The sequence below is a fragment of the Neovison vison genome, chromosome 2 (assembly GCF_020171115.1).
Source record: "Neovison vison isolate M4711 chromosome 2, ASM_NN_V1, whole genome shotgun sequence".
In the NCBI taxonomy this organism is placed as follows: domain Eukaryota; kingdom Metazoa; phylum Chordata; class Mammalia; order Carnivora; family Mustelidae; genus Neogale; species Neogale vison.
In genome coordinates, this window is record NC_058092.1 from 224,138,338 (window position 1) to 224,165,869 (window position 27,532).

General features: G+C 45.9%; 2 protein-coding genes across 4 annotated transcripts in view; one reads left to right on the top strand and one right to left on the bottom strand.

Annotated features, from left to right (window-relative positions):
• LOC122901130 overlaps positions 1-24,976 on the bottom strand; it is a 134,319-nt gene extending 109,343 nt beyond the window's left edge. For all 3 annotated transcript variants that reach the window (XR_006383364.1, XR_006383363.1, XR_006383362.1), the window contains exons 1-2: positions 24,722-24,976; positions 14,698-14,865 (exon numbers count right to left, since the gene is read on the bottom strand). The gene's annotated coding sequence lies outside the window, so the exon portion shown is untranslated. The remainder of the gene's footprint in view (positions 1-14,697; positions 14,866-24,721) is intronic.
• Positions 24,977-25,879: 903 nt separating this feature from the next.
• ADRB1 (adrenoceptor beta 1) lies at positions 25,880-27,286 on the top strand. Its single transcript, XM_044240571.1, has one exon. It carries the CDS (start codon positions 25,880-25,882, stop codon positions 27,284-27,286), a length of 1,407 nt encoding a protein of 468 aa, XP_044096506.1.
• The last annotated feature ends 246 nt before the right edge of the window (positions 27,287-27,532 follow it).

The window sequence follows — 27,532 nt, forward strand, 5'->3', positions numbered from 1 at the left end:
ATCCCAAAGTATTAACATTTTGAGAAACTTTTTTTTTAAAGTTGCCAGATGCAACCCATGAGTGTTGGCAAAATCCATTTGGTGGATTGCAATCAACTTCTTTTTTAATGAAACAGAAAAATAGCATAGTGCACCACACATGGTAATGTTAAGTACCATTCGATGAAACTTTTGTCTTCGTTGTTTATATACAGTAAGTCGTATTTCTTCCTGTGGGTCTCAGTTGAAAATGTTCAAAAAACTGACCTGGGTACCTATGCAAAACTTGTTATACTCTTCATGTTTGAGTCCTTCACCTACCTACTACTGCACCTACCTTAACACAAGGAAAGGTCCATGAAATATTTGTGCATGAGTGAATGAGGAAGTACGGGGTAGCGGGAACCAGAACTCAGTAAGAGAAAAAAAGGAAGAGTGTCTTTGGGCAAATTTCTCTCGCTTGTAGGGAGAGTTGGCTCATCTCAGGTCTCTAAGATCTGGATCATAGGGCATAACTGAAGTCTTAATTGGACAAACTATCCACTTAATAGCTTCCCCCCTTCCGGATGTGCTTTATATCATGTGGACCTAATACAAGTCTATTTCAGAACTGGGGCAGCGACACGAACAACTCAAAATCAGGAGTGGACCAAATTGCCATGTCATGTTTTGCTTAAAGTTTCCAGTGACAGCATGCATATCATAGCAAAAACTGGAAGAGATCTAAATGTTCACCGGCTGATGATGAGGTTAACAAAGGGATCTAGCCATACAGAGGAGCACTCCTCAACAATAAAAAGGAGTGACTTGCTGATTCATGAAACAACATGAATGAACCTTAACAACATGATGCTGAGTGAAAGAAGCCAAACACAAAAGACAACATATTGTATGATTCCATTTATGTGAAATTCCTAGACAAAAAGCAGATCAGTGGTTGTGGGGCTGTGGGTGGGAGCAGGGATTGACTGCAAATGGGCCTGAGGGAACTCTGGGGGGTGTTCTATAGCTGGATTACATTGGTGGCTGCACAACCGTATGAATTTACTAAAACTCGTTGATCTGTGCACTTACAATGGGTGGGGTTTTATGCCATGTGAATTATACCTTGATGCAGCTGTTAGGAAAATCACAGGTGCTTTGAATGCCTCCCTCACTGGACAATACAGAGAAAACTCCCCTTGTACTTTTCAAGTGTGGCTTTATTTATTGGAAAAGGGTCTGGATTTCTCCTAAAGTCAGACTATTAGATAGCCTGGCCACTTGCAACACTTTTCCAGGACTCTGGACAGAACATCAGCATCCACCTGCCTGCTGGTCAGCTCCATGGGCCTTAGAGACCATACAATACCACCCGACATGTGGGGCATTGCTGACACTGAGCAGCAAGGATTTGGGGGTGGGGAGGAATAACTCCTTTGAAGCCGTGTCTGTACTGTTGTGCTCTTTGGCAGACAGGATGGAGGGTCCTTCCTCTGCTGCCCAAATCAGCGGCAGTTGTCAAAAAGAAAACACCAGACCAGTATAATAAAATTTGTGGGCTTTTGCTTCCCCAAATAACTCATTGGACATTGAAAGTACAGAGCAGTTATAATACTTTCAACCCTGTAACCTAAAATCATACATCTATTCAAAGCTAATGATCAAGGCAGACAGTATTTTGAGAAAAAAAAATTGCTATTTTTCCTTTGTACTGTTGACATAATGAAGGAATGTATCTTAGACATCTGTCACATTGTCCCTCTCCTCTTCCAATTCCTACCCTGAAACAGCCCCAAGTGGGCACTACGTCCTGCATAAATACTTGTTGATTTGATTGATTCTTTGTCTGCTTCAGTGACAATGGCCAGATTAGAATTGATGGGACGATTTCCGCAAGGCTGGAATGGAACGCCACGTCCACTGTGGTCTCAGTAATTTGATTGATGGTGATGTGTTTTATAATGATCCCTCTCAAATCTCAAACCTCCAGAGCCTCTCAAATCCAAACCAGGAAAATAAAATTTTTTTTAAGCTTCACAATATTTTAACTCCCATCAGTTCATGCCAAAACGGCAGACTGAATCCAAGTAGGTGAAAGTTATTATAACTTAGAATTATATGACAATCAATTTCAGTTTTGCTGATGGTTAAAACAGACAAGTGCAGAATTCAATTTTTTGTCTATTAAAAAAAAAAACTGGCACCAGAGTTTCTGTGCAGTTTGAAATTCTAATTCAAAATAGCCAAAACATACATGGCTAAATCTTTGGCAAAAGGCATAGAAGACAAACTAAGATGACCAATAAATTGCAACTTGATAGTGAACAGGGGTGACATTTGTGCTATTTTTTAACTTTTCTGCGTATTTCTTTCGAAAACCCGTTCCTGGCTGCCCTGGACAGCCGTATTAGATAATGGGAGAGTAACACAGATGGTCCCCATCCAGCCCACTCAGCGGCTGAACGTGAAAATGATCCCTGGGCTCTCTCCACCAGGATCGTCAGTGACCAAGCATGCAGCAAAGGGCCCTCCCTCGCTTGAAGTGAAGACAGCCTGTTAGGGAGAACTTTCTCCATTAAAGGCTTCGAGCCATAGAAACATTCTCTCTGGAGATGAGGAATGTGGGCTAGAAAGAGAGGAAGGAGCCACCTACTCACTGGAGTTCTTCCCCCTCAATGGATGGAGCTCAGGCTCAAAATCCCTTGCTCTCAAAATAAATAATTCAGAGAGAGCTGCAAACAGCACCTCTTTCCACACACCTGTGGTTTATTTCTATCGCCTTTATTTGGTATTTGCTGAAAGTCTGCTATGTGGGCAGCCCTTGTGTAACACACTGAGGTTTGAATATGTCTCCCTTTTGACTGTGTCCAGCTCTCAGTGCTTTGAAAGGGTCCTTGAGGAGTAGAATTGAGCCTTTCCATCGTTGTTGCCTTGGCCTCCAGCCCAGGCCCTGGCAGAAAGTATGCATTCAATTAGTGTTGGTAGAAGGGATGGATGGGTGGATAGGTAGATGGGGGGGGGGGGGGTAAGTGGGTGGCTATTAGGATAGAAGACAGATGAATGGATGGATGGATGAAGAGACAGACCAGTCAGTCAATAAGTTTCCCCACTTTTGAGGTCCTACATGTCAAGGTGCCCTGGTATACAAGTGTTATATAAATGTATGGCATGATCAGTAAGTTCCAGACATCCATCTGTTTGGATGATACACATGGTGGGAATACGCAGGAAAAAAGTCCCAACCTTCACTGATGCCACATGTAGAAAGCTCTTTGCCAACTGCACTATTTATCACCTGAAAACCACTCTTCCTGGTATCTTATTCCATTTATAGATTCGGCTCAGAGTGTAAGGTTCTATTTTTTGAATTAAAATGTGATAAGAAACATTTCAGTTCCCAGAGTCTCTTCTCTGTCTGTAGGTCAGAAGTTATTGGCTAGAGTCCCAGCATCTCCCTTGAGCTATTGCTTCTGCTGACCAAACCTCCATAGCCTTCAAACCAAATGATGTCATGTTCATTATGATGTATTTTTCTCTAACAGTTGGCTGACATCTATGTACGTGCAGATATCTTTGATTTCCCAGTGCTACTGGCAAACAGGTGAGCAAGTTTTAATTCTACATGATGAGTGCCTCACAGTGGGGTTTTGATGATAATACTAATGAAACCTGTGTTGGCATTGGTCGGACTACTGGTAACTACACGGTTTTGTGGTATATTATATATTGTGACACATAATCACTAACAGAACAATGTCTCAAAGACACATGGCACTTCTCTAACAGAAAAAAAAAAAAAGACAGTGATAATTACTATTCATTAAGCACCCACCCAACACCAGGCACTAGGGAGGGCTCTTGCACATACGAACTTGTTCATTTCAGGTTAGAGTCCTAGGAAGTAAGCATTGTCATTTCCATCCTGCTGATGACATAATCAAATCTCAAGGATCTATAACTAGTAAGAACTGCTCAAGGATCTATTACTAGTAAGAGGCGAGGTAGGGCTTAAACCTGGGTCCAGCCTGTGTGTTTTCTACTCTGCCACTTGGGTTACACAGTTCTAAGGAAACCATACTTCTCTTGTTTCCTTCTTTGGCTTATTATTACACAGGATATCGTGGTATTACTCATGTCTAAAAACCACGCTCAGAGTTACTGTGGTTTTGAGTTTAAAAACACACACACACAAGATCAGATGTGAAGATTTACTTCGACCTCAGTACAGTGCAACCTCAAAAAAAAAAAAAAAGAAAGAAAACAACACTTAATCTTTCAAGTGCCAGTTTCCACAAGACGCACATTCACACAGGCTCTGAAATGACTGGGTAGAATGAGTCTAGTTGATTACCTCCAGAGAAATAAGCCTTATCACCAGTCACAAGGCTGGAGGGACAGTGAAACAGGACATCACAGCCCCTGACAATCTCTGCTCATATTTGAGTGTCTTTAATGTAAATTCAGGGCACATTTATAGCGCCTCTGGGTTTTTTGGTTTTTTGGTTTTCAATGGGAGTTTTTAACACAGAGGCAAATAGGAGGTGACTGCCAGCTCGCTGAAATCTACGGTTAATCTGAAAGGTCAAAAAGCCTCCTTTGTTCAGCAGATGCCATCCCTCCCCCACTCCTTTACAGCCAGTGCGATGGCGGCCCCGCTGTGTTGTGGTGATGCCAAGGTACCAAGATGGCTCTGGGGCTCCTAGAAGGTCAACCTTCCCCGTGTTTCATCACTGGCCCAATGGGCATAGAGCTTGTGGTTTACCGTCTATCTCTGTGAGCACCCAAGGCCAAGGCAGAATGCCCAAGACTGAGAACAAGAGAACAGCCAGTTGCCCAATGCTGCAAGACACCCGAGCCAGCCCTCTCTCCCCAGGTAGCACGCCTGTGCCTCTCCACACAAAACCTAGCAAGACTGCCCCAGGCACCTTCCTTGCCTCTCCCTTCACGTCTGTACCCCCTCAAGGTACCCCCTGTACCTTTCCTGCAGTCACTCAGACAGTTTAATCCTATAACACAGCAAGTAATTTCTTCCTTGATGAATCGCCCCTTCTCCACCCCACCCTCTAACCTGCTCTGAGGTAATTTCCTAATTCTCTTTGACAAGACAGTTTGCTCTTGATGGGGATTAAAGGTTATTTTTAACCTGAACCGCACACAAGGAAATGATGCAATCATTTCTTTGAGCTGGCTGAATGGTTCCTCTTTTTGGGTCTTTGAATTAACATGATCCTGAACTTTCCGTTGTTTCTGGCCTTTGTGAGTACTTTCGAAATCACAGAATAAAGTCCACCGCTTCCAACGCAAAGGGTTGGCAAGCAGTGATTGTTTCCTAAATGATTGGCATTCTTGTCGGCTGTAGACCCCGGTGGTAAAAATCAGAAGGATTTTAAGTCATCACACACTCGTGTGTGTGAAGGGCCAGATCCCTCGCCTCGAAAAAGGTCTCCTGCTTCCTCCTGAACCCCTTCCCAGAGCTGCCTGCAATCTGGAAGGAGGAAGATTCATTAATTCAACTCGACCGCCGCCCCCCACCCCACCCCAGGCTGTTTCCGGAGCATCAAGTTGTCGGAGGCCCTTCCCATCTCTTATCTAGACCTTCTCGACAGAAGGTAGACGTTTCTCAGTCTATCACCATTTATAAACTATTTGTGCCTTTAAGTCCATACGTTTATATCAGGGTTTCTCAAGCTCAGTGCTACTGAAATGCCGGGCCAGGTTGTTCCTCATTGTGGAGCTGCTAACGCATCCAGAATGGCTCGCAGCTTCCCTGGCCTCTACCTATGAGAGACTGATACCGAACCACACCCCCTTCCCAGCCCAAGTTACAACAACCGAAAATATCTCTAGACATTGCCACATGTCCTCCAGGGACACAAAACTGCCCCCCCGGGATTGAGAAACACTGGCCTTTATGTTGTTTTAAATGACAAGTTCCTTCTGGACCGGAACTAACCCAATTTGAACAGACCTCACAACAGGAAGGTGTGGAGAGGAGACTGTTTAATGATGATCACAATCACGAAAAATGGAACGAGGATTTTTGGCTCCTGTTTAAAGAAAAGGGAAAATTTTAACAGATGATCAAGTAAACAGTGGAGAGAAGAGTCTTGTTCAACCGCCCATTCTGATCGATGGGATGAAAATGGCCATCTCCCGCTCTCTTCTATGAACCGCCCAGAGGAATTAAAAATCTGTTAAAAATGTGTAAGAAAGTGCTCATCCGCTCATAGTTAGCCTGCTCCCACAAAATAAGGTAGGAGGCAGGTGGAGTGAAACCACGCACAGCAGTGTGAATGATGGCGAGCCCCGGAGTGGAGAGTCGGTGCCCGGATAAACATTCCTTTGCAATTACTGTTCTGTCAGTCAGAGAATGAAGGCGGCACCCCAGCCCCTCGTGAGCTCTGGCCCTCATGAAGTATTTCCAGTATCTTCCATGGTGGAAAAACAAAAGATAGCTATGAACTCATAGATCATTATAACTGCTGCTGTTTTTCATCCATTCAAGTGGCATTAAACTGCTGGGTTTGGAAAAGACAAGCTTCTAAATGGTCTCTTTCTGGCCCGCTCTCCAGACAAAAGAACAAAACCTTTTATCAGCTAATCTGATGAATTACACGGGTTATTTTTATTCTATTTATAAGAGACAAGGCATGTAGGTCCTGCTTGTTCTTACATGCATTGGTTAACAATTCAATTAAACAAATATTTATTGAAATCCTGGGCAGAGCAGCTAGACAGTCACCGGTCACTGCAGTCAAAATACCCAATGAGTGAAAAGTGAAGATCTGCCCCCTGGGTTTACATTTTGAGTTCTCTAACAATTTGTTGTATGTTTCTATTATACCCCCATACATACTCGACTTTGTATACTTTAAGTTCTGTGAGTTTCCAGAGAGGTTTAAAAAGGATGGATTTAAAAAGAATGAGTCCAGTGGATTCAAAGGTCTGAGCACCCACAGATGATGGAGTAATCCAGAAAGGGTTTATGGACACATGGCTTTTGAAATAAGGATGGGTAATTCAAAGCAATATTAATGGTGAGATTTTTCCCCAATTATAAAATTAATACATGTTTCTGTTTTTGATTTTTTTTTTTTTAATATGGAAACTCAAAGGAAAGCCCAAGGGGAAAATGGTCTCCATAAGCAGTGGAAGGTCAGGACAAAATCCCAGGACCTAGCAAGCTAGAGAAGGCAGAACCTGAGAAGCCACCAAGGATCATGGCATGGGGGCCTGAATGGCAGACCTATGGAGGAGGGCAATGGCAACTCTTGATGGTTGAATGTTCAGGGCATCCTCATGTCAGAGTCAAGGTACCTCTGAGGTCATAGTGGTTCTGCTCAATTTTCAGATGTGGAGCTAGAGGATTTAAGGTCTGCAATAACTTGTCCAAGGCCATGTAGCCAGTAGATGAGACCTGTGGGCACTCCCAACCTCCACATCTCTCACATCAAGTGGGAATTGAGTGGGGCAAGACAAGGACTGTGATTTAGAACACCACGTGTTCAATTGTGGCAGATATACCTTTGACCCAGTGGAATATATCACAAGATTCCACAGGCACAAGAAAATGATCTTACTTCATTTGCAGACAGAAGACCCATGGACAGGCCAAGGTCAACTACAAATAGCAGGTGGTTCAGCAGGCCTCTTTGACAGAGGGTACCTTCCATGGCTTCCAGGTACCCAGCATGACACACCACTGCCAAATCACCACCTGAATGAGACCAGGGGATTTGGTGCTTTGAGCAGCTCCCCTTTGCACTCTTTGTGGGGAGTTCATGCCACTGACCTATCGAAACTGTTCTGGACTATCTGGCTAAGAGCCAGCCTGCTCACCAGGTATGATGGCTGGAACTTCAATACTTTCCTGAATATATCTAGGATATACTCCCAGGTTGCCATGCCCCTGGGCAGGAGTCATGCCAAGAGAGGACAATATGTCAAAGGGAGAATCATGGGTGTGAACAGGGATAATAGTGCCCAGTGCTACAGAAAGGGCATAGTGCACAGGGCAACTGGTTTTGACTTCTGTGGAGATCTGTGAGGAAGTGCTTTTGGATGGCAGTGGTGGGAAAAGCTGGATTGTTTAGGGTTACAGAGGGAAAGAGTAATGACTAAGTAAATACATTGGGTATGATCTACTCCTCCTGGAAGCACGTGGAGGAGGAGGGGGAGGAGGAGGAGGAGGAAAATGAGAAGTGGTAGTAGGATCAGGAAGATCTGTTCAGGGCCAGCGAGATGCGAAACGTTGTCCTTCAACAGCATCCAACAAATGCTTTCTCTGTTGTCTCGTAGATGCCAGGCAGTGTACAAGAGTCTGAAGAGTCACCCATGAATACTGACAAAATTCCTGTCCTCATGCTGCTGATATTGGGGGAAGGGGGTTGGAAAGGATGGGGGGGAGGGAACAAACACCAATAATGAAAATAAACATGTAAATATAAATAAGGTAATTTCAGATAATGATGTGAAATGTCAATGACAGATCAATGAAAAAACAGATATTCAGTATAATAAGATCAAGATTAGTGGAGTCTGGGGGAGGGGAGGTGAGATAAGGCATCCCTAAGGAGGTAGCGCTGGAGTTGAAGCTTCACAAGTGATGAGGAACTGGCACGCAGTTTCTGACAGAGGGGGTGAGCTCAGAGTCCCTGTGGCAGGTCCCAATTCAACTGACAGAAGGGCCAGTGTGATAAAACAGCAAGGGAGAAGGAAGGAAAGGGGAGGCAGCAAACTGGTTACCACAGGCCAGCAAAGAGAAGTCTGGGCTGAATTCTACATGCAGTGGGAAACCACTGGGGAGTTTGAAGCTGGAGGGCTAAGTGATCTTTTTAGGGTTTTTTTGTTTTTTGTTTTTTTTTAAAGATCATATATATCTTTTTTTTTTTTAAGATTTTATTTATTTGACACAGAGAGAGAGAGAAAGATCACAAGTAGGCAGAGAGGCAAGCACAGAGGGGGAAGCAGGCTCCCTGCCAAGCAGAGAGCCTGATGAGGGGCTCAGCCCCAGGACCCTGAGATCATGACCTGAGCCAAAGGCAGAGTCCCAACCCACAGAGCCACCCAGGTGCCCCAAGATCATATATATCTTTTTAAAAGCCATTCTCAGCCACAGAACAGAGAATAAACTCCAGGGCCAGGAGTGGAAGTTGCTGGCTTAGACCAAGGGAGCCACAGGGAAAAGGTGACAAGATGGCAAATACAGAGTCCATGGCACTTGCCAATGGACTGAATATGGGGAGAGCTAGAAAAGGGAAAAGTGAGGGTGAGCCCTAGGGCCTCCACTGGAGTTACTACATCGTGGCAGCTGGGAAGGCTGGAGGAGGAGTCTAGAGGGAGCAGAGAGTAACAGCTTCAGTGTTGGATAAGTCAGCTGTAAGACGTCTGTATGTCAGGCAAGATTTGAGGTAGACAGTTGGGAGGAATCCAGCAAGGGCTACAGATTTTAGAGTCGTCAGTCTATGGATGTTAAAAAAACAAACAAACAAATAGTTGGATTAAAAACAGAATTACCATATGATCCAGCAATTCCGCTCCTAAGTATAGACCCCAAAGAATTGAAAATAAACTTGTACACAAATATTCACAGCAACACTATTGAAAACAGCCAAATGGTAGAAACAATTCAAGTGGCCATCAACAGTTGAAGGGATAAATAAAATGCAGAATAACCTCACAATGAAATACTATTCAGTCATGAAGGGGAAGGAAGCCCTAATACTGCAACAAAGTTGATGAACCTTGAAAGTACTGTGCTAGGGGAATACTTCCTTTTATATGGAACATCTAGAATAAGCAAATCCAGAAACAGAAAGCAGATTAGTAGTTGCCAGGGGCTGAGAAAGGAGGGAATGGGGAGTGAATGCTAAATGGGTACAGAGTTTTCTTTTGGGGTGATGGGGGATGTTTTGGGACCACATGGAATAGCAGTTGCACAAGAATGTGAATGTTTTAAGTGCCACTAAAGGGTACACTTTAAAATGCTGAACTTTATATAAATGGATATTTTACCATGCTAAAAATAACAACAACTAGGCCATGGGATTGGATGAGATGACCTAAGGAGAGTGGAGATAGAGAAGAGCTCTCGAACGAGCCCCAAGCATTCCAGCATTGAGAGGGCAGGCAGAAGAGTACTAACCAGCAAAGAATGTTCAGAGGTACAAACCGGGACACAGGAGGAAAACAGGAGAAGCAGCTGTCCTAGAAGCCAGAACAGAACTGTGTTTCTGGGACAGTCAGGTGGCCCTCTGTGTCAAAGATGGGCTCGGTGTGTGGTTCAGGGGGGTGCTGCCATGGTCACCCGCTCTGAGATGGAACCATCCTGCACTCTGATTAGCACTGCGTCAGAGTGCTCCTATCCCCAGTGTTGACAACACGGAGTCTTGTCCAAATGTCTGCCCATCTCCAACATGGGAAAGGATCCCAGGGTAGTTTTCACCTGGACCCCCTTATTGGGAGTGAGGTCGAGTATCTTTGCAGATGTTGGGGGCCACCTGTCTCTCTTTTGTTGAAAGCCATCTGATTGTCCATTTTCTGTTAAGCTGTTAGTCTGCTCATTCTTTTATTTTTTTCCAACTTTTATTTATTTTTTAAAAGATTTTATTTATTTATTTGACAGACAGAGATCACAAGTAGGCAGAGAGGGAGGCAGAGAGAGAGAGGGGGGAAACAGGTTCCCCGCTGAGCAGAGAGTCCGATGCAGGGCTCAATCCCAGGATCCTGGGATCATGACCTGAGCCAAAGGCAGAGGCTTAACCCAGTGAGCCACCCAGGCGCCCTTAGTCTGCTCATTCTTGATTTTTAGGAGCTCTTTGAGTCTCTAGGAGCCAGTCCTTTATACCATGCCTTCTCTTGAAGCTCTGTTCTCTTTGCTTCCTCAACAGAATTCTCTTATAGGTCTTCTCACACCTCCAAGGTCTCATCTCAGCATCCTGGATGTTTTTCTCTGGGTATGTGGGTTACTTATCGCCGTTGTGCCACTGAATGTTAGCTCCCCATGTTTGGCAGCCTCATGTCACCACATGTCCTTCTTAAGGCATCCCTCCCTTTCTCTCACTGCCTCCGCCATCATTCTGATTACAGCTGTGTGCCAAAAACTCCCCAAACTATGCGTGACAGGATGTCAACAGAGGACTTTTCTGATGCTCAGTGTGGGCTGAGAACAAAGTCTTTCAGGCACCCATGCATTCTAAAGAGAGGGTCAAGGCCACCCAAGAAGACCCTGCAGGGGGTGACCCAAAATACTGCACAAGGGCCCAGCCCATCATGACCGTCTTAACCAGAGGCTTGAGTGTTGCTCCTAGGCTCTTTGCAGAGGACTGGCTCTTTCCCACCGCCCTCAAACCAAGCAGGAGGCATTAAGAGAATCTTCTGGAGAGCCTGGCTTATGTCTTATGAAATTGAGGGGATACAGGATCAGCTGATTCATGCTAGAAAAGCTCTACATGTGAAAGGCTGGCTTGCTGCCTGGGCCCCTGGGGAACAAGTTCAACTCTCACCAATGCTGTGGTGCCCCCAGTTAATGGTCATTTTCTCCCTGTTGGTCACAGAAATTGGAAGAAAATTCTGAAAGTGTTGAAAGGGCATGACTGTTGACTATGTAGGAAGTTGAGAGGCAGACGCGACATGGTAACAGTGGAAGAGAGGAAATGCTGAACAGGCAGAATGTGGTAACTCATGGGGAACTGGCCCTATGCATTCATGGAAAACATCCTTACAAATAATAAAGTTTTTCTAAAAGCTAAACACAGAAAACATTCACATGGTATTATGCATAGTATTGACTTAAGATTTTCTTACAGCAAATGAATTTGGATTTTAGTTTCCAAAAAATGAAGGTGTTTCAAAACGGGAAAAAAAATAAAAAAATAAAATGAGGCTTTATTTTAGAGTGGTCAAGAGCTCTGGCCTTGGAGTCCCACAGCTAGGCTGGAAGTCCCCCTCTGCCATTTACAGCTGTGAAACTTTGGGCAAATCACCAACTACTCTGAGCCTCAGTTTCCTCCCTTACAACACAAACATAATACCAGACAAGGCCATTACCAGAAGTAAATGACACATTGCAAAGGACACCCTTAGAATAGTGTCTGGAGTTTAGTCACTGGCTCTGACCAGTCCCTAGTGACATCTGTCACTCATCATCAGGGAAATGAAAATCAGAACCACAAAGAGATATCCCCTCACACCTGCTAGGTTGGCTCTGATAAAAAAGACAAGCAATGACAAATGTTGGTGAGGACACGGAGAAAAGGGAACCCTGGCGCAATGCTGGTGGGAATGGAAATTGGCGGAGCCATTATGGAAAAAAGCATGGAGGTTCCTCACAACATTAAAAACGGAACTACAGTGTGGTGCAACAATCCCACTTGTGGGTACATATCCAAAAGAATTGAAATCAGGATCTCAAAGAGATACCTGTACTCTCATGTTCACTGCAACATTTCTCACAATAGCCAAGACACAGAAACAACTTAAATGTCCTTTGACAGATGGAGAGATAAAGAAAATGTGGAAGATAGCTACAATGGAATATTATTCAGCCGTGTAAAAGAAGGAAATCCTGCTGTTTGGACAACACAAATCTGGAAGGCATTATGCTCAGTGAAACAAGCTAGACAAAGTCAAATACTGTGGAATCTGAAGCAAAACAAAATGACAACAAAATTTCTTAGAAACAGAGAATAGGAACATTGATACTGCAAAGTAGGAAAGACTTACCTATGCTAACTATTCAAGGTGATAGATGCGCTATTTTGGTCTTGGTGATCATTCCACAACCTATACGCATAGCAAATCATCACATAGTATACTTTGAATATATATACATGTATTTGTCAGTTATTCCTCAATAAAGTTGGAAGGACAGAAGGGAGGGAGGTTGGAAAGGATGGGAGGGAGGCTCTCTAAAGGTAAACTTCTAAGACAGGGTCCAAGTCTTTCATACAGACTTACTATCCTACATCCCATGGCAAGTGGGTTTTTACAGCTGTATATTACCATTAATACTGTGACAATTCTGATACTTCCATCAACAAAAATATAAAGACTCTTTGGCACTCAGAAGTGTCGGCAGACGTTTTGTATGGCCACAGATGATGTTTTCAATAAAGAGAGAAAGAAACAGGAAAAAGAGAGAGGAAGAGAATGCAACATAGAGCCGTATCTGTTACGTTGCTTTGGAAAGGAACGCATATGCCCTATGATTCTATTCTCAGTTTTTAATTTTGGTTGTTTGGTTTGGTGCTTTCTGACGGATGCTGCTAACTTTACAAAATTTCCAAAGAAAGTTCTCTGTAATGGGTTCTGAAGGAAATTGAGAGGAAAATAAACCAAACTGAAGTATGGAAACACAGCTTGGGAGTTCAGAAAGACTATTTGTTCATCATAAATTCAGTTAAAAATATAGTTGCCCAAACAGATGACTGAATAATACTCAGATGCACAGATTCGAGCTTTTCTTTAAGTGCCATCTTACACAAGATGCTTCTACTGAACTAACCTCGTCATTACAAACACTTGGATGTGACATTTTAAAAAATACTGTTTCGTACACATCTAAATTCATGCTATTTACATAGCGCGCACGTAACAGATTCATCTGTAAGGAGGAGTTGGCGTTCCTGCAGCACAGAGATCCTCGAATTGTCAGACTCAGGCGTCGGGTTCCAGACTCAGCTCCTGTCGCAGATGCGCCCAGGACAGCTGTGAGCCATTTCTGAACATCAAATGGCAAGATGAATGCTCAGCATGAGTTCTTGGACCTTAATCAGGTGGGGCTAATTTTTGGGTTTTGTGTTGTGGGCGTAAAGCCAGGTTCACTTGGTCCACCGCCACGCACAGGTTAAAATATTATCAGCTCCGTCATCAGTGTCCACAAAGGACGATTAGCTATACCACTTAAGGGTAGATAAAATTAGAACATTCACGAGCTTCAGTTTCCGTAATAAATCTAAGCTGATATACCGAAGGGAGTTATTTCTTAGTCAACCCCCTGCTTTTTTTTTTTTTTTAAAGATTTTTTTTTTAATTTATCTATTTGACAGAGAGAGATCACAAGTAGGCAGAGAGGCAGGCAGAGAGAGAGAGGAGGAAGCAGGCTCCCTGCTGAGCAGAGAGCCCGATGCGGGGCTCGATCCCAGGACCCTGAGATCATGACCTGAGCCAAAGGCAGAGGCTTAACCCACTGAGCCACCCAGGCGCCCCAACCCCCAGTCAACCCCCTGCTTGCCAATCGTTTAGGATCTCTCAATCAGAATCATTCCTTCAAGGTCATAAAAATCCTGGTAGTCAATGGATTCTATCTGAGTGAGGACCTGAGTTTATCTTGCCTCAAAGGCCAGCTCTGTTCCTCAGTCATAAAGGTCTGTTGTGTCTCTCCTACCCAGTTATTTGCTGTCTGTTACCCTAATTCTGGTTCAGGAAAAATAACACCCCTGCTGCAGCTGTGGAGAACAACTGTTTGTGTGTCCACACAATGTCAAAACCACCCGCTGAAAAGTGGTCCACACAACCATCTGAATGGATTGGCTGATTTTTCCCTCCTGAAATGGGAATTATTAACATATCCCCGAATTTTTCTATTTCACTTGCAAGACAATAGTTGAGTTTCTTGGTGTGTAGTGCAAACCATAAAAGAGCAGGGCCTTTAGCCCCACCTGGAAGCACACAGTAAACAGGGATGTGCCTTGCATGTATCCTTCCCCCCACCACATGAAGACCCAGGCTACTTACTCAGCACACATGGGAACTTGATCTGTCCACATTCAGCTGTGGGCACTCGTGACTCTGTGGCCGGCTGTAATCCTACAACAAAGGTCACTGTTCTCACCACGGTCTGGACGCCACTTAATCAGGAGCCATCTCTAGTGTGAACTATGAGAAGTCATTCTGATGCCCTTCCTAGAAGACATAATAGAACGTTCTGGAACACAGGTGACTAGAGATCGTGCATAAGGCATCAAACTTTCTTACATACAAGTAGCATCTTGCTCTGGGTTGAATGTGTCCCCCCAGAACCCCCAATCCCTCAGAATGTGACCCTATTTGGATCTCCAAATGTGATCTTTACAGAGGTAATGAAGATAAAATGAGGTCATTATGGTGGGTCTGATTAATAGGACAGGTGTACTTATTGGAAGGAGAAATTTCGACACAGATAGGCACAGAGGAAAGATGGCAACTACCAGCCAAAGGGAGAGACCCGGGGCGGATCTCCTCACAGCCCTCAGAAGAAACTGACTGGCACTTCGATTTTAGACTTCTAGCAGTCTAATTCACGCCTCGTGGTTCCCGCATCACTGGAGAATGAAATAGTCCATATAAATTCATTTTCTAGGTAACAGAAGTGTTCTGGAAAATACAAAGTTTGGAAATTTTCATACTACTATCTCTTAATAAAGATATTTCTACAATGCACATTCTGTTTCACTGAGGATGACTAAAAAACACCATCTAAACCTTTTTTTTTTTTTAAGATTTTTATTTATTTGACAGAGAGAGAGAGCAAGCACAAGCAAGGGGAATGGCAGGCAGGGGAGAAGCAGTCTCCCACTCAGCAAGGAGCCTGATGTGGGGCTCGATCCCAGGACCCTGCGATCATGACTTTAGCCAAAGCCAGCAGCTTAACCACTGAGCCACCCAGGCGCCCACATCTAAACTTTTCTTATTGATGTGGGGTCATCAGTGGCTGTGGGTACAGAACACTGTCTCTGCAGTCCACAGCATTCCTCATTTCCCTGTGTTCTAATAGAAAGTTCCCAAACGTCCTCTTTGCCCTCTACACCAGCCTTACTCCTTCGCTCCAATATGTGTCTTCTAGTCTGCTTTGAAAGATCAGAAACAAGGAAAATTAGGCATTGAGACTGTTTCTGAAATAAAACTAATAGTTCCAAGTTAGGGTCTAAGAGTCTCCTAGGGGTCGAACCTCAGAGACTTGGAAAAACTTCTTTTGTTGCCTACTTCCTTACCCTCCGTTCTCAGGGGATCAGGTGGTGAGACCCCTTGTACTCAAGGGAATTGAAGGACTGTGATAAATGGACACAAAGTGGGTCACAAGAGAAGCTTCTGGCCTCCTTGAGGTCTTAAGAATTTACCCCATAAAAAGCAGCAGCTTGGATCAATTATATCTTGGGAAACAGGCTCCTCTATCAAGAGCCTAGTGAGGCTTTCTTTTGTCATTGTTGTTTCTACACTTGGAATATGGTTATACCATAGGATGGAACTCTCTGGAATGACCTTTCCATGATGCAAAATTAGTTTAGGAAATTCTAATTCCCCAAGCGGAACGATAATCAGATTAAATGACCACAAAGGAATAAGCTTGTCTTTGAAACCAAAAGAGTACTGACCAAATTAGATTCTTTACTACATCCTCTCGCTTTTAAAAAAGAACACATTTACTCAGTTATTCAATTTCCACTGATTGGAAGCTGCCTTCTTTGCCACCCTTGGTTTTGCACAGAATGAAGATTTTTCTGCTTTACACCATGATCTGTAGTGATGCTGGTGGTGCCAGGGGGAGAAAAGAAAACGTCGAAGTTATTAAGTATGTACGAAAAGCAAAGCGCTATAACAAATGCATCTATGCCCTATCTTACTGACACCTCAGTGCCCAAGTAGGTGGGATATTATTCATCCCATTTAACAGATGACGAAACAGGGACCTGTGGTGTTCAAATAACTTGTTCTGAGTCACCCAGCTACTGAGTGCTAGAACCTGGATTTTAACCCAGGTGGTCTAACTCCAGAGCCTGCATTCTTAATCATTATGGTATATAGAGAGGTAAATGCCAAAACTAATCATGAAAATGATTGTAATCTTGCTTAAATGCCATATTTTGAAATGATGTAATAAAAAAGCATCTAAAACAAAACTGCAGAGGCCAGAAATATTTTCAAAATCTGCCATCAAGACTGGCTATTCTATAAAATACTGATTATTATTTTTTTGCAAGGCTAATCATGGGCTTTTAACTTGCTTAAGAAATTGTTTGTATTCTGAGGCACCTCCCAGATGAGGACTTATGAAAACCATACACATGAATATATATGTGTGGGATTTTTATAAGCTGAGACCGTATTGTTATCCACAAGAGAGAGCTATGAAAAGGCATATAGTCTCTATTAATTAGTCATGGAGGGGTGTGAAACATGCATGCTGCAGAGTAATTGGCAGGAGAGAGGAAAGGTAGGCAGTAGGATGGAAATGGTGACAAGTCAGAGTCAGACATTTTCAGAGTAAGAAAAAAAATATTTTCAGAACTATGCCAATACCAACCATATTAGTGCCTCTCCCCGGCATTTCAGAGAGCCTCGCAGCTCAGTGTGCCTATGACTACCTGGTTTGGAAAAGGTATTAGGACGTAGAATGGCAAAGCAAGTAGAGCTTGGTTTTTCATTTTTCTGTTCCAAACTCCCAAGCAGCTTTACTTAGACTCTTAAATAAAATCCCCAAGGCTGTCACAACTTTTGAGCCTTTCATTCTCAGTAAGAGTCTTCTGTGAAATCTTTTTCCAGTTAGGGATTAAAAAGCAAACAAAACAAAAAAACCAAATTGCTTAATTGTTTGGCTTTTCTTTGGTGTTCTTTTTGTCTTCAGAGTTAGCATTCATGTGGCACTTTTGGAAATTCGAACTGAAATGTACCAACAATGAGAATTTCATTTGTGTGGCTAAATATGATTATTCTTGTAAATCTCTTATGCTTAAGCCGATTGGACAACACAAATAAACATTGCATGATAGAATCTCTTCCCTTGTTCAGGGCTTTGTATTCAAAAAATTACTCCACGACCCGCTCCAGACCCCAAATATATCATGCAATTGAATTATGCTGACAAGTCGTCAGAGGTGAGCCAAAATCTGTTAAGGATGCAGGTTCTGGTAATTGAAGATTAGCTCAGGAGCCAGGAAAGTCAAGAACTCCCTTTTCCTTTTCTCAAAAACTTAAGCACGTCTCTCTCTTTATGCTTCAGTTTCTCCATATTAAAATGGGGAGGGGAAAAAAAATCCCATCATTTCTCCACCAGTGTAAAAAGTAACTTCTATTTCAAAGAGGCCTGTTAAGAAGGTCATTGCCCCCTCAGCATTTAATTAGGGGATAATGCGCTGGAGACAGAAATCTGTTATGAGATAAAGGTCTTTAACAGGTTTTATTCAAGGAGCTGCAAAGCTGAGACACTGTGGAAAATAAATGTCACGTCCGAGGGTTGATATTTATTTTCAAAGCGAGAAGACTGGCCATACTGGTTGTCAAAACCCAAGTAGCAGCAATATGTCTTACTGGCGTCTTCAGCCTCAGCCCTTGCAAGGCAAGGGACCTGCCATGCCTCTCTATGTTGAGTGGGTCTGGGTGGGCTTTTATATAGTACATAAGTAATGAGTAAGTTACCTAGAAAAACTATACAACTATACAGTATGCAATAGTGTATATAAACGATATAGTATACAACAAAACTATACACTATACAACAAAGCTATACACTAGCTTCCACAAGAAGTGGAAGAACATGTGAAAGAAGATCCTCGTTTGGGGTCTCAAGTAACGAGTGAAAAAGAAAGAAATGTAAACGATTTGGTCTATCACCTGGACAGAGGCAGAGCCGACAACTAGCTTCTTCCACCGACCGGTTCCCTTTGTCAGTTCCGCTCCGTTGGACGACGCAGATGCCATGTTCCACGGATGAATGGAAAACACAGTGTCTTCTTCTATCTGGGACAATCTACTGCACATAAGCTTTTGAAGTGCTTTCTCTATTCCACGGGGATTTATGAAGTATCAGCTACATGGCCGGCATAAATGGGAGCTAAAATGTTTATTTGACAGACAGAGATCACAAGTAGGCAGAGAGGCAGGCAGAGAGAGGAGGAGGCAGGCTCCCCGTTGAGCAGTGAGCCCAATGCGGGCCTCAATCCCAGGACCTTGGGATCACAATCTGAGCCTAAGGCAAGGGCTTAACCCACTGAGCCACCCAGGTACCACAGCAGCTAAAGTGTTTAAAAGGCATCATTCTTACCCTTCAGAAACGTAAAACAAAAGCATGCAAGGATTCTTGTTGTTACAAACTCCTCAGCTGGTGACGACATAATTGTTTTATCTGGAAGATGGTAAAACTCTGCTAGAATAAAGCCTAGACTTTTCCATCATTAGCACTGCTTGCTGTCACCACAAGCTCTGGATTTGGGTCCACTGAAGGATGACTCCTGGCTAAATAAATGCTATTCATGTGTAGCCATGAGATTCCTACTGCCACAGCATCTAAATGTAAGCTATCAGCTGGCCAGAGATCCATTTTTATTCATTATATAGCTGAATAAGAACAAAATTTTTGAGACTTAGCTCTAGTTTTATATTGCATTGCCTTCCTTTGTTTCCCCCCCCACTAAGTTACTAGTCATGGTCCTAAGTAGTTGACCTGAGAGGGAAAAAAATCCTTTACAGCTAATATTTCACAGCTGAAATACTTTAAAGGAATTTATTTCAGAGACTCAAATAAACAAATACTTAAAAATAAAAAAGAATAGTGCTCATACTAAGGAAGGACACAAAAAAGGGGGGAAACTTTTTTTAAAAGATGATATGCCAAAGGTAAAAAGCTTTTAAAAATAGTCCACTGTTATCCAGCCTCTGAGTCATATTAATATCGGGTGTGAGAGAAGAGTTCAGCTGATAAAAGAGAAGCTGATTTAAGTGAATGGACTTTTCATACGAGCAAATTCTGACCCCTTTCGTGCTTTGAAAGGTCATGAGGATTGGGCAAGACTGAACTTGTTGCAAATATATGGTGCTGGATGTAACTTCAAGAACCCTTCACATTCATTCACTCATTTAATCCGTGCACAATCGTGCGAGGGGACGAAAGGTCTGTCTGTTTTAAAGATGAAGCCGTTGTGGAAGGTCAAACTGAAAAGTGACAAAGCCAGGACACAAACCTGGATCTTCTGCCTCCCAGGTCTGAATGCTTTCCAATACATCCAGATTTTGAAAAATATTGTTACTGGCTCTAGCATTGTTCAGTGTAGTCATGAGACACACCAGGAAGAGGAGGAGATGGCAAAAAGGGAGGAAGTGGGAGAGAGGAAAGCTTTTGAATTTTCCAAATAGTCCAGGCTTTGCCATGATTACACACTGTCCTCATTCTTATCACAGTGGATGGAGTTGCTTGTCCCTGTGTAAATTGTGGCTGCAAAACCGGTATGTGACCTTAAGTGCCAGCCACGGGTGCAGGCTGTGCTCTGGTTAATTACCCTGAGTGACAGTTTCAGCAGCAGCAATGCCTTATGGGAAGAGCTGTGTGCCTTTCTTCTGAAGCAGCCACTTGAGCTCTGATTAACAAACCCCACTACTCATGATCAGCCTCAAGGCAAATTTTGCTAACTACTGATTTGATACACTTCTTGGGGCTTTACTTGGAAATCCCCCCAATTCCTTTGGCCCACATTCCAGCAGTTGTCTGGTTAGGTTATTCATTATTATTTTTATCTCATTTTCTAGCAAAATCAACTCAAGAGTGGAAATGTGTTGGCCAAGCTCACGGCTTGCCACCATAGGTGGCCATAATTACTATTAATCACTGCTCTAGAGAATGTAAATTCAATCTAGAACTTGAAACAAGATTCAAGTCATCAGCTAGCTATTCTCCCAGAGCAGAAATGCCTGGATATGTAGAATCACAAATGAAGGCTAAGGGAAAAGGTCATTCACCTTAAATATTTATGAAAATTAGGTCGTGCTTTTTATTGATGTGGACTTGTGTGACCCATTTGGAAAACCTATTACCTATGTCTGACTTTATTCATTACTGAGTAGGTATGATATAAATTTATCTCATGAGCCTACCCTGTATTTACAAAGTATTTTGAAGTACTCACATGAAAAAATGGACTGGACTACAGGAATATAAAATATTACTATAAATTCTAAGCATGAGGGAAGATTGTAACTCCCAAAAACAATTGTATCTCATACTGGTAAATAATGAGATTTTAACAAATTAAACAGGAAATATATATGACTCAAAGCTTTATGTTAAGTAAATATTAATAAAGGTAAGCTAAAGTTAAGTAAATATTAATAAACTGGAGAGATACAAAAATGTACAGGATCCTGGCTCTCAGAGAGCTTACAATCCGACAACAAAAAAGAAAAACATATAAAAATTAAGTAACAAGGGGCGCGTGGGTGGCTCAGTGGGTTAAAGCCTCTGCTTTCAGCTCAGGTCATGATCCCAGGGTCCTGGGATCAAGCCCCACATTGGGCTCTCTGCTAGGTGGGGAGCCTGCTTCTCCCTCTCTCTCTCTGCCTGCCTCTCTGCCTACTTGTGATCTCTGTCAAATAAATAAATAAAATCTTCTTAAAAAATTAAGTAACAATATAAAAGGTGTCAAAGGCAAATATTGTTAATTACCTTGTGAAATGCAATTAGCAAAATAACTACTGTAGGCAGAGGATGGAGAGATCATTTCCAGAAACAGTGGGCAGGGATAATTGTAAAATAAAAAACTTATCAACCAAATCTTGAAGGCTGAATCCACTGAAACAGAAATGGAAGAAGGGATTCTTACTGGAAAGAACCCAATGGGAAAGAGAACAGACCAAAAAAAAAGGAAGAGTACCGATCCAAAAAAGGAAAAAGAACGCAGAACTGCAAGTTAGGGTGACAAGGACAGTTCTACAACAAGACAGTGCTGGGAAGGCCATTTGGAACTGGACCTTGAATGCCAGGTTGGGGAGGGAAGGTTTCTGAACACAAAAGCATCTTACTTCAAAGCAGCGTTTTAGAAATATTAATTTGACAATGGGGTGCCAGGTTAAATGGAGCTGGGAGATTTGGAGGCTGGGCGATCAAAGAGAAGCCACGGCAAGTGCCAACACGGAAGTATGGTGGTGGGATGGAAAAGAGAGGTGGGCGTGGGAACTATGGAGGAAGAAGCCCCTCCCTCTCCGTGAGCTTATTAGCATTTGTTGTTGGAACTTTCTGTTGTTTCATAAAGTACATCAAATCTGTGGGTTCCAAAGAACTGATTCATTTTGACAGTTTCTAGGAAGAAATTAGGGAAATGGCGGACTTACTAATTTTGAACCCGCAACACATAACATCTGTATGAGTGGATATGGTGACTCTTTTCTTAACCTATATCCTCATCTAAAGACCAAAAAGCATATCTCAAAAGTGTCCCTCCAAAAGTGCCATGACATGTAGGATTTAAAGGAGATCTGAAAACATTTTATTTTAAAAGAAAGCTAACTCAAGTTGAACATGGGCTATTCCACACTTTTCCATAAATACATGTGAAAGAAAGCTCCAAGAATGCCAACGCCCCCTTTATACCTGCAGCCCTGTGTTGGAACTCCTGGTAAAATAACCTTCTGGTTTGACAATGAGATATCACCTCACACCAGTCAGAATGGCTGAAATTAACAAGTCAGGAAATGACAGATGCTGGCGAGGATGCGGAGAAAGGGGAACCCTCCTACGCTGTTGGTGGGAATGCAAGCTGGTGCAACCACTCTGGAAAACAGCATGGAGGTTCCTCAAAATGTTGAAAATAGAACTGCCCTATGACCCAGCAATTGTACTACTGGGTATTTACCCTAAAGATACAAACGTAGTGATCCAAAGGGGCACGTGCACCCAAATGTTTATAGCAGCAATGTCCACAATAGCCAAACTATGGAAAGAACCTAGATGTCCATCAACAGATGAATGGATCAAGAAGATGTGGTATATATACACAATGGAATACTATGCAGCCATCAAAAGAAATGTAATCTTGCCATTTGCGACAACGTGGATGGAACTAGAGTGTATCATGCTTAGCGAAATAAGTCAAGCGGAGAAAGACAACTATCATATGATCTCCCTGATATGAGGAAGTGGTGATGCAACATGGGGGGTTAAGTGGGTAGGAGAAGAACAAATGAAACAAGATGGGATTGGGAGGGAGACCAACAATAAGTGACTCTTAATCTCACAAAACAAACTGGAGGTTGCTTGGGGGAGAGGGGTTAGGAGAAGGGGGGTGGGGTTATAGACATTGGGGAGGGTATGTGCTATGGTGAGTGCTGTGAAGTATGTAAACCTGGCGATTCACAGATCTGTACCCCTGGGGATAAAAATATATTATATGTTTATAAAAAATTTAAAATTAAAAAAAATAATCTTCTGGTTTGGAATATTTGTGATTTAAAGTATTTATTATCCAGAAATTTGGGGGAGTTTGAGGTACCTCTGATTGAGTAGAGGAAAAGAGTTTCAGGAGAGTTTTGTGACAATTCTAATCCCATGCCCTGGTGCACGGTACATTTATACACATACCTATGTACACAAATGCATGTATCTATACATAATGTCCACAGATACACAGACATGTATACTTGTAATGTTATTGGCATCCCGGCCTCTGCACCAAACCTCTGCAACCACATTCTGGCTTTATCGCTCACAGAAATGCAATCCCTTGGCCCATGATGGGCACTCAGGCTTGGCACACACTCTTCCAGTAACACCTCTTGACAGAAAGATGGCGAAGGATAGAAAGCCTCCTCCCCGCATTCCCTACACCTCACTCCATGGCCCAGCACTTGGAGCCCCTTTCCTGGGCCATGTCAAATTCAACTCTTTCCAGGCCCTTGGCTATTTTGAGTCTGCCTCTTGAGGGTGGCAACAGAAGGAAGCCTGAAGGGGAGACAAGTTTGCAGTGACAGGTAATGGAGCCTCTTGGGAGCTTACCATAAACTTGGGGTGTAGTCCCTGTTCCTGTTTGGAGCCGCCCCCCTCCTCTCCTTGCTCTCCCTTCTCAGCCTCCCCAGTTGGCAGAACTAGGCTGACAAGTCTTGGCGCAGGGGTGAATAAACAAATCACCCACACCCACTCCCACCGGCCTTGTAACACTGATTGATCATTCAGTTTGGGCCTGAAGCAAATTTTATGTTTGGATTTCAGTAAGAGAAGGTGGTTAACACTGCTTAGTTTTATAAACTGAATAAGCCTTGCTTTTAGCTCTTGACTTGGGTAGCTGTGACAATCAGTCTCTCTCTCCGAAGGTAAGAATATGGGTTTGGTCCAGATGTCGATGCTCCCCCCAGACCCTATTCTTTTTATTCCGTTGCGAGAAAGGCATGTGAGTGGTGTATAACGTTTTCGTGCACCCTTACTTGGGTAATTAGAAGCTGTTTACTTCTCCAGGATTCCATTAAATGCTTTTCATTTTCAAGGCTGAGCTGAGGACGTCACCATGGCCCGATTAGAGAGGGGGCTTGCAGTCCCTCTGCAGCCAAGGAGGCTGTTCCCTACATAGAATCCGCCCACAGCCGGGCTAACAACTCGCCAATTTCACACGGATTCATTCGCCAACTCAAAAACCCGATGGAACTCGAAATGCTATAGGATATTCAACCCCTTGAGTATTTACATATTTTCTCCTCTCATCCCTCCAAAACTAACCCTAGAGTTTTCCGCATCTGGGAACTTGGGCAAAAGGAGAAAGCAACCGAGCAGCCCCAGGACTCTGAAATGTCAGCTCATTACGTCAATCAAAACTAACAGTACCTTCTTGTTTGTATTGACCCAGCTCAAAATATAAAATCATGTGAGTAATAAAACACAGAATACAGGTGCTGTAACTGAATGTGAAAAGTCTGGGACGTAATTAAATGTGTTCTTTGTTCTTGGCGGTGTCATTTGCTCTACGTTAACATTTGTGTTTCCTTAAGCCTCTCTTTAGACTATCCACACGCGCTGTTGCATCATACTCACATATTCATTAGCCGGGGCTGAGGAGTGTGTGATTTTCCACCTGGTCCTCAGCGTTAGCTGTCAGATGCATAAACCTTCGCTTCCTTTCTGCGTCTACTGCACCGGAACAACAGAAGCTCCTTGCGAGAGCGCCCAGAGAGCGTTCTGTGACAGCTGAGGGGCTTTTGCTCCGGCAAGGCGCAGGGCGCTCTGCTGGAAAGTTTCCTCTAAGCACTAACACCCGCCTCCGATCCCCCGAGCTGGCAGGGCGCAGGCTGGCTGGGTCCCCTCTCGACGGGGGAAGGGTTTTACACACACTCTGCAGGGCTGTGAGATCCGAGAAACAACCTCGCCGCCAAACTCCTCCAGCCCCGGCGGACAGACTGTCCAAGCCGCTCCGGGCGCGGGGAGAACGCCGAGGTCCCCTCCCCGCTAAGGGGAGCGCGCGCTCTGCTCCGCAGGGAACCTGGCACAGGAGGTAGAGGGGACTGAGGAGTGGGGGTGGCCCAGGAGGGAGCCCAGCGCGGGAGGCAAAAAGGGCGCGGGAGGGAGCGGACTGCGGGAGAGAGCGGGGGCTCTGCGGCGACGCGGTGGCAGCCGGGCGCAGTAGTGGGGTAGGGGACACAGGGCCCTGGAACCCGAGGGCGCTGCAAGGGGCGCGCCTGCAAGAACCGGCGGAGGCGGGGGCGGCGCTCGTGCGGCGATCTGCCCCGGACTCCCCCGAGCAGCTGAACTGCCGGTGGGAGGGGGGCGGGGGTGTGGGGAGCTGGGATTGGGAGGGGGTGTGGGGGGAACTAGATAGGGGCGTGCCTTTGCCCGGATTGGCTGCAGGAGCCTGACGCGAGGTCCCGGGGGTTGGCTCGGGGGAGTGGGAGCGGGGTGGGGTGGGTGCTGGGTGCCGGGACCGCGGGCTCAGCGCGCTCAGAACCATGCTGAGGTCCCGGCGGCTGTTCCAGCAGCGGCAGCGGCTCCAGCAGCAGCGGCGGCGGCGGCGGCGGCGACAGCGCACGGCTCGGGCGGGGAAGGCGCCCGGCGCCCATGCCTCCGGCCCCGCGCAGCGGCTGCCCTGACCTGGCCGCGACCTCCCTCCGCGCGCCCCGCCGCCCCGGGCCCCTGGGGTGTTCCCCCACCACGGCCCAACCCCGTCACACCCCCCGCCCCCGGCCTCCGCAGCTCGGCATGGGCGCGGGGGCGCTCTCCCTGGGCGCCTCCGAGCCCTGCAACCTGTCGTCGGCCGCGCCGTTCCCCGACGGCGCGGCCACGGCGGCGCGGCTGCTGGTGCCCGCGTCGCCGTCCGCCTCTCCGCTGACCCCGACCAGCGAGGGCCCCGCGCCGCTGTCGCAGCAGTGGACGGCGGGCATAGGCCTGCTGATGGCGCTCATCGTGCTGCTCATCGTGGCGGGCAACGTGCTGGTGATCGTGGCCATCGCCAAGACGCCGCGGCTGCAGACGCTCACCAACCTCTTCATCATGTCCCTGGCCAGCGCCGACCTCGTCATGGGGCTGCTGGTGGTGCCGTTTGGGGCCACCATCGTCATGCGGGGCCGCTGGGAGTACGGCTCCTTCTTCTGCGAGCTCTGGACCTCGGTGGACGTGCTGTGCGTGACGGCCAGCATCGAGACCCTGTGTGTCATCGCCCTGGACCGCTACCTCGCCATCACGTCGCCCTTCCGCTACCAGAGCCTGCTGACCCGCGCGCGGGCGCGGGCCCTCGTATGCACCGTGTGGGCCATCTCGGCCCTGGTGTCCTTCCTGCCCATTCTCATGCACTGGTGGCGGGCCGAGGGCGACGAGGCGCGCCGCTGCTACAACGACCCCAAGTGCTGCGATTTCGTCACCAACCGGGCCTACGCCATCGCCTCGTCCGTCGTCTCCTTCTACGTGCCCCTGTGCATCATGGCCTTCGTGTACCTGCGGGTGTTCCGCGAGGCCCAGAAGCAGGTGAAGAAGATCGACAGCTGCGAGCGCCGCTTCCTCAGCGGCCCGGCGCGGCCCCCCTCGCCCGCGCCCGCGCCGGGCTCCCCGCGCCCCGCCGCCGCCGCCACCACCCCGCTGGCCAACGGGCGCGTCAGCAAGCGGCGGCCGTCGCGCCTCGTGGCCCTGCGCGAGCAGAAGGCGCTCAAGACGCTGGGCATCATCATGGGCGTGTTCACGCTCTGCTGGCTGCCCTTCTTCCTGGCCAACGTGGTCAAGGCCTTCCACCGCGACCTGGTGCCCGACCGCCTCTTCGTCTTCTTCAACTGGCTGGGCTACGCCAACTCGGCCTTCAACCCCATCATCTACTGCCGCAGCCCCGACTTCCGCAAGGCCTTCCAGCGCCTGCTGTGCTGCGCGCGCCGCGCCGCCCGCGGGAGCCACGCGGCCGCCCGAGACCGGCCGCGCGCCTCGGGCTGCCTGCCGCGGGTCCGGCCGCCGCCGTCGCCCGGGGCCGCCTCGGACGACGACGACGACGACGACGTCGGGGCCGCGCCGCCCGCGCGCCTGCTGGAGCCCTGGGCCGGCTGCAACGGCGGGCCGGCGGCGGACAGCGACTCGAGCCTGGACGAGCCGGGCCGCCCCGCGGGCGCCTCGGAATCCAAGGTGTAGCGCCCGGCGCCCGCTGGCGGCCCCCCGCGCGCCCCGGGAGCAATAACGCCCAGGCGCCCCTGATGGCTTCCCGGGGGGCGAGGGTGGGGGGAGCGGGAAGCAATCTGTGTTTACTCAAGACCCAGAGCAGGTGAACTCGAAGCCCGCAAACCTCGTCTGATTCATCCAAGGCAAACAAAAGCCACGGACCGTTGCACAGAAAGGAAAGTTTGGGGAGGGCTGGGAGAGTGGCTTGCGGATTTGTCG

Excerpts from the sequence above, each read along its gene's own strand:
- ADRB1 (XM_044240571.1), top strand. The coding sequence starts at position 25,880 with ATGGGCGCGGGGGCGCTCTCCCTGGGCGCCTCCGAGCCCTGCAACCTG.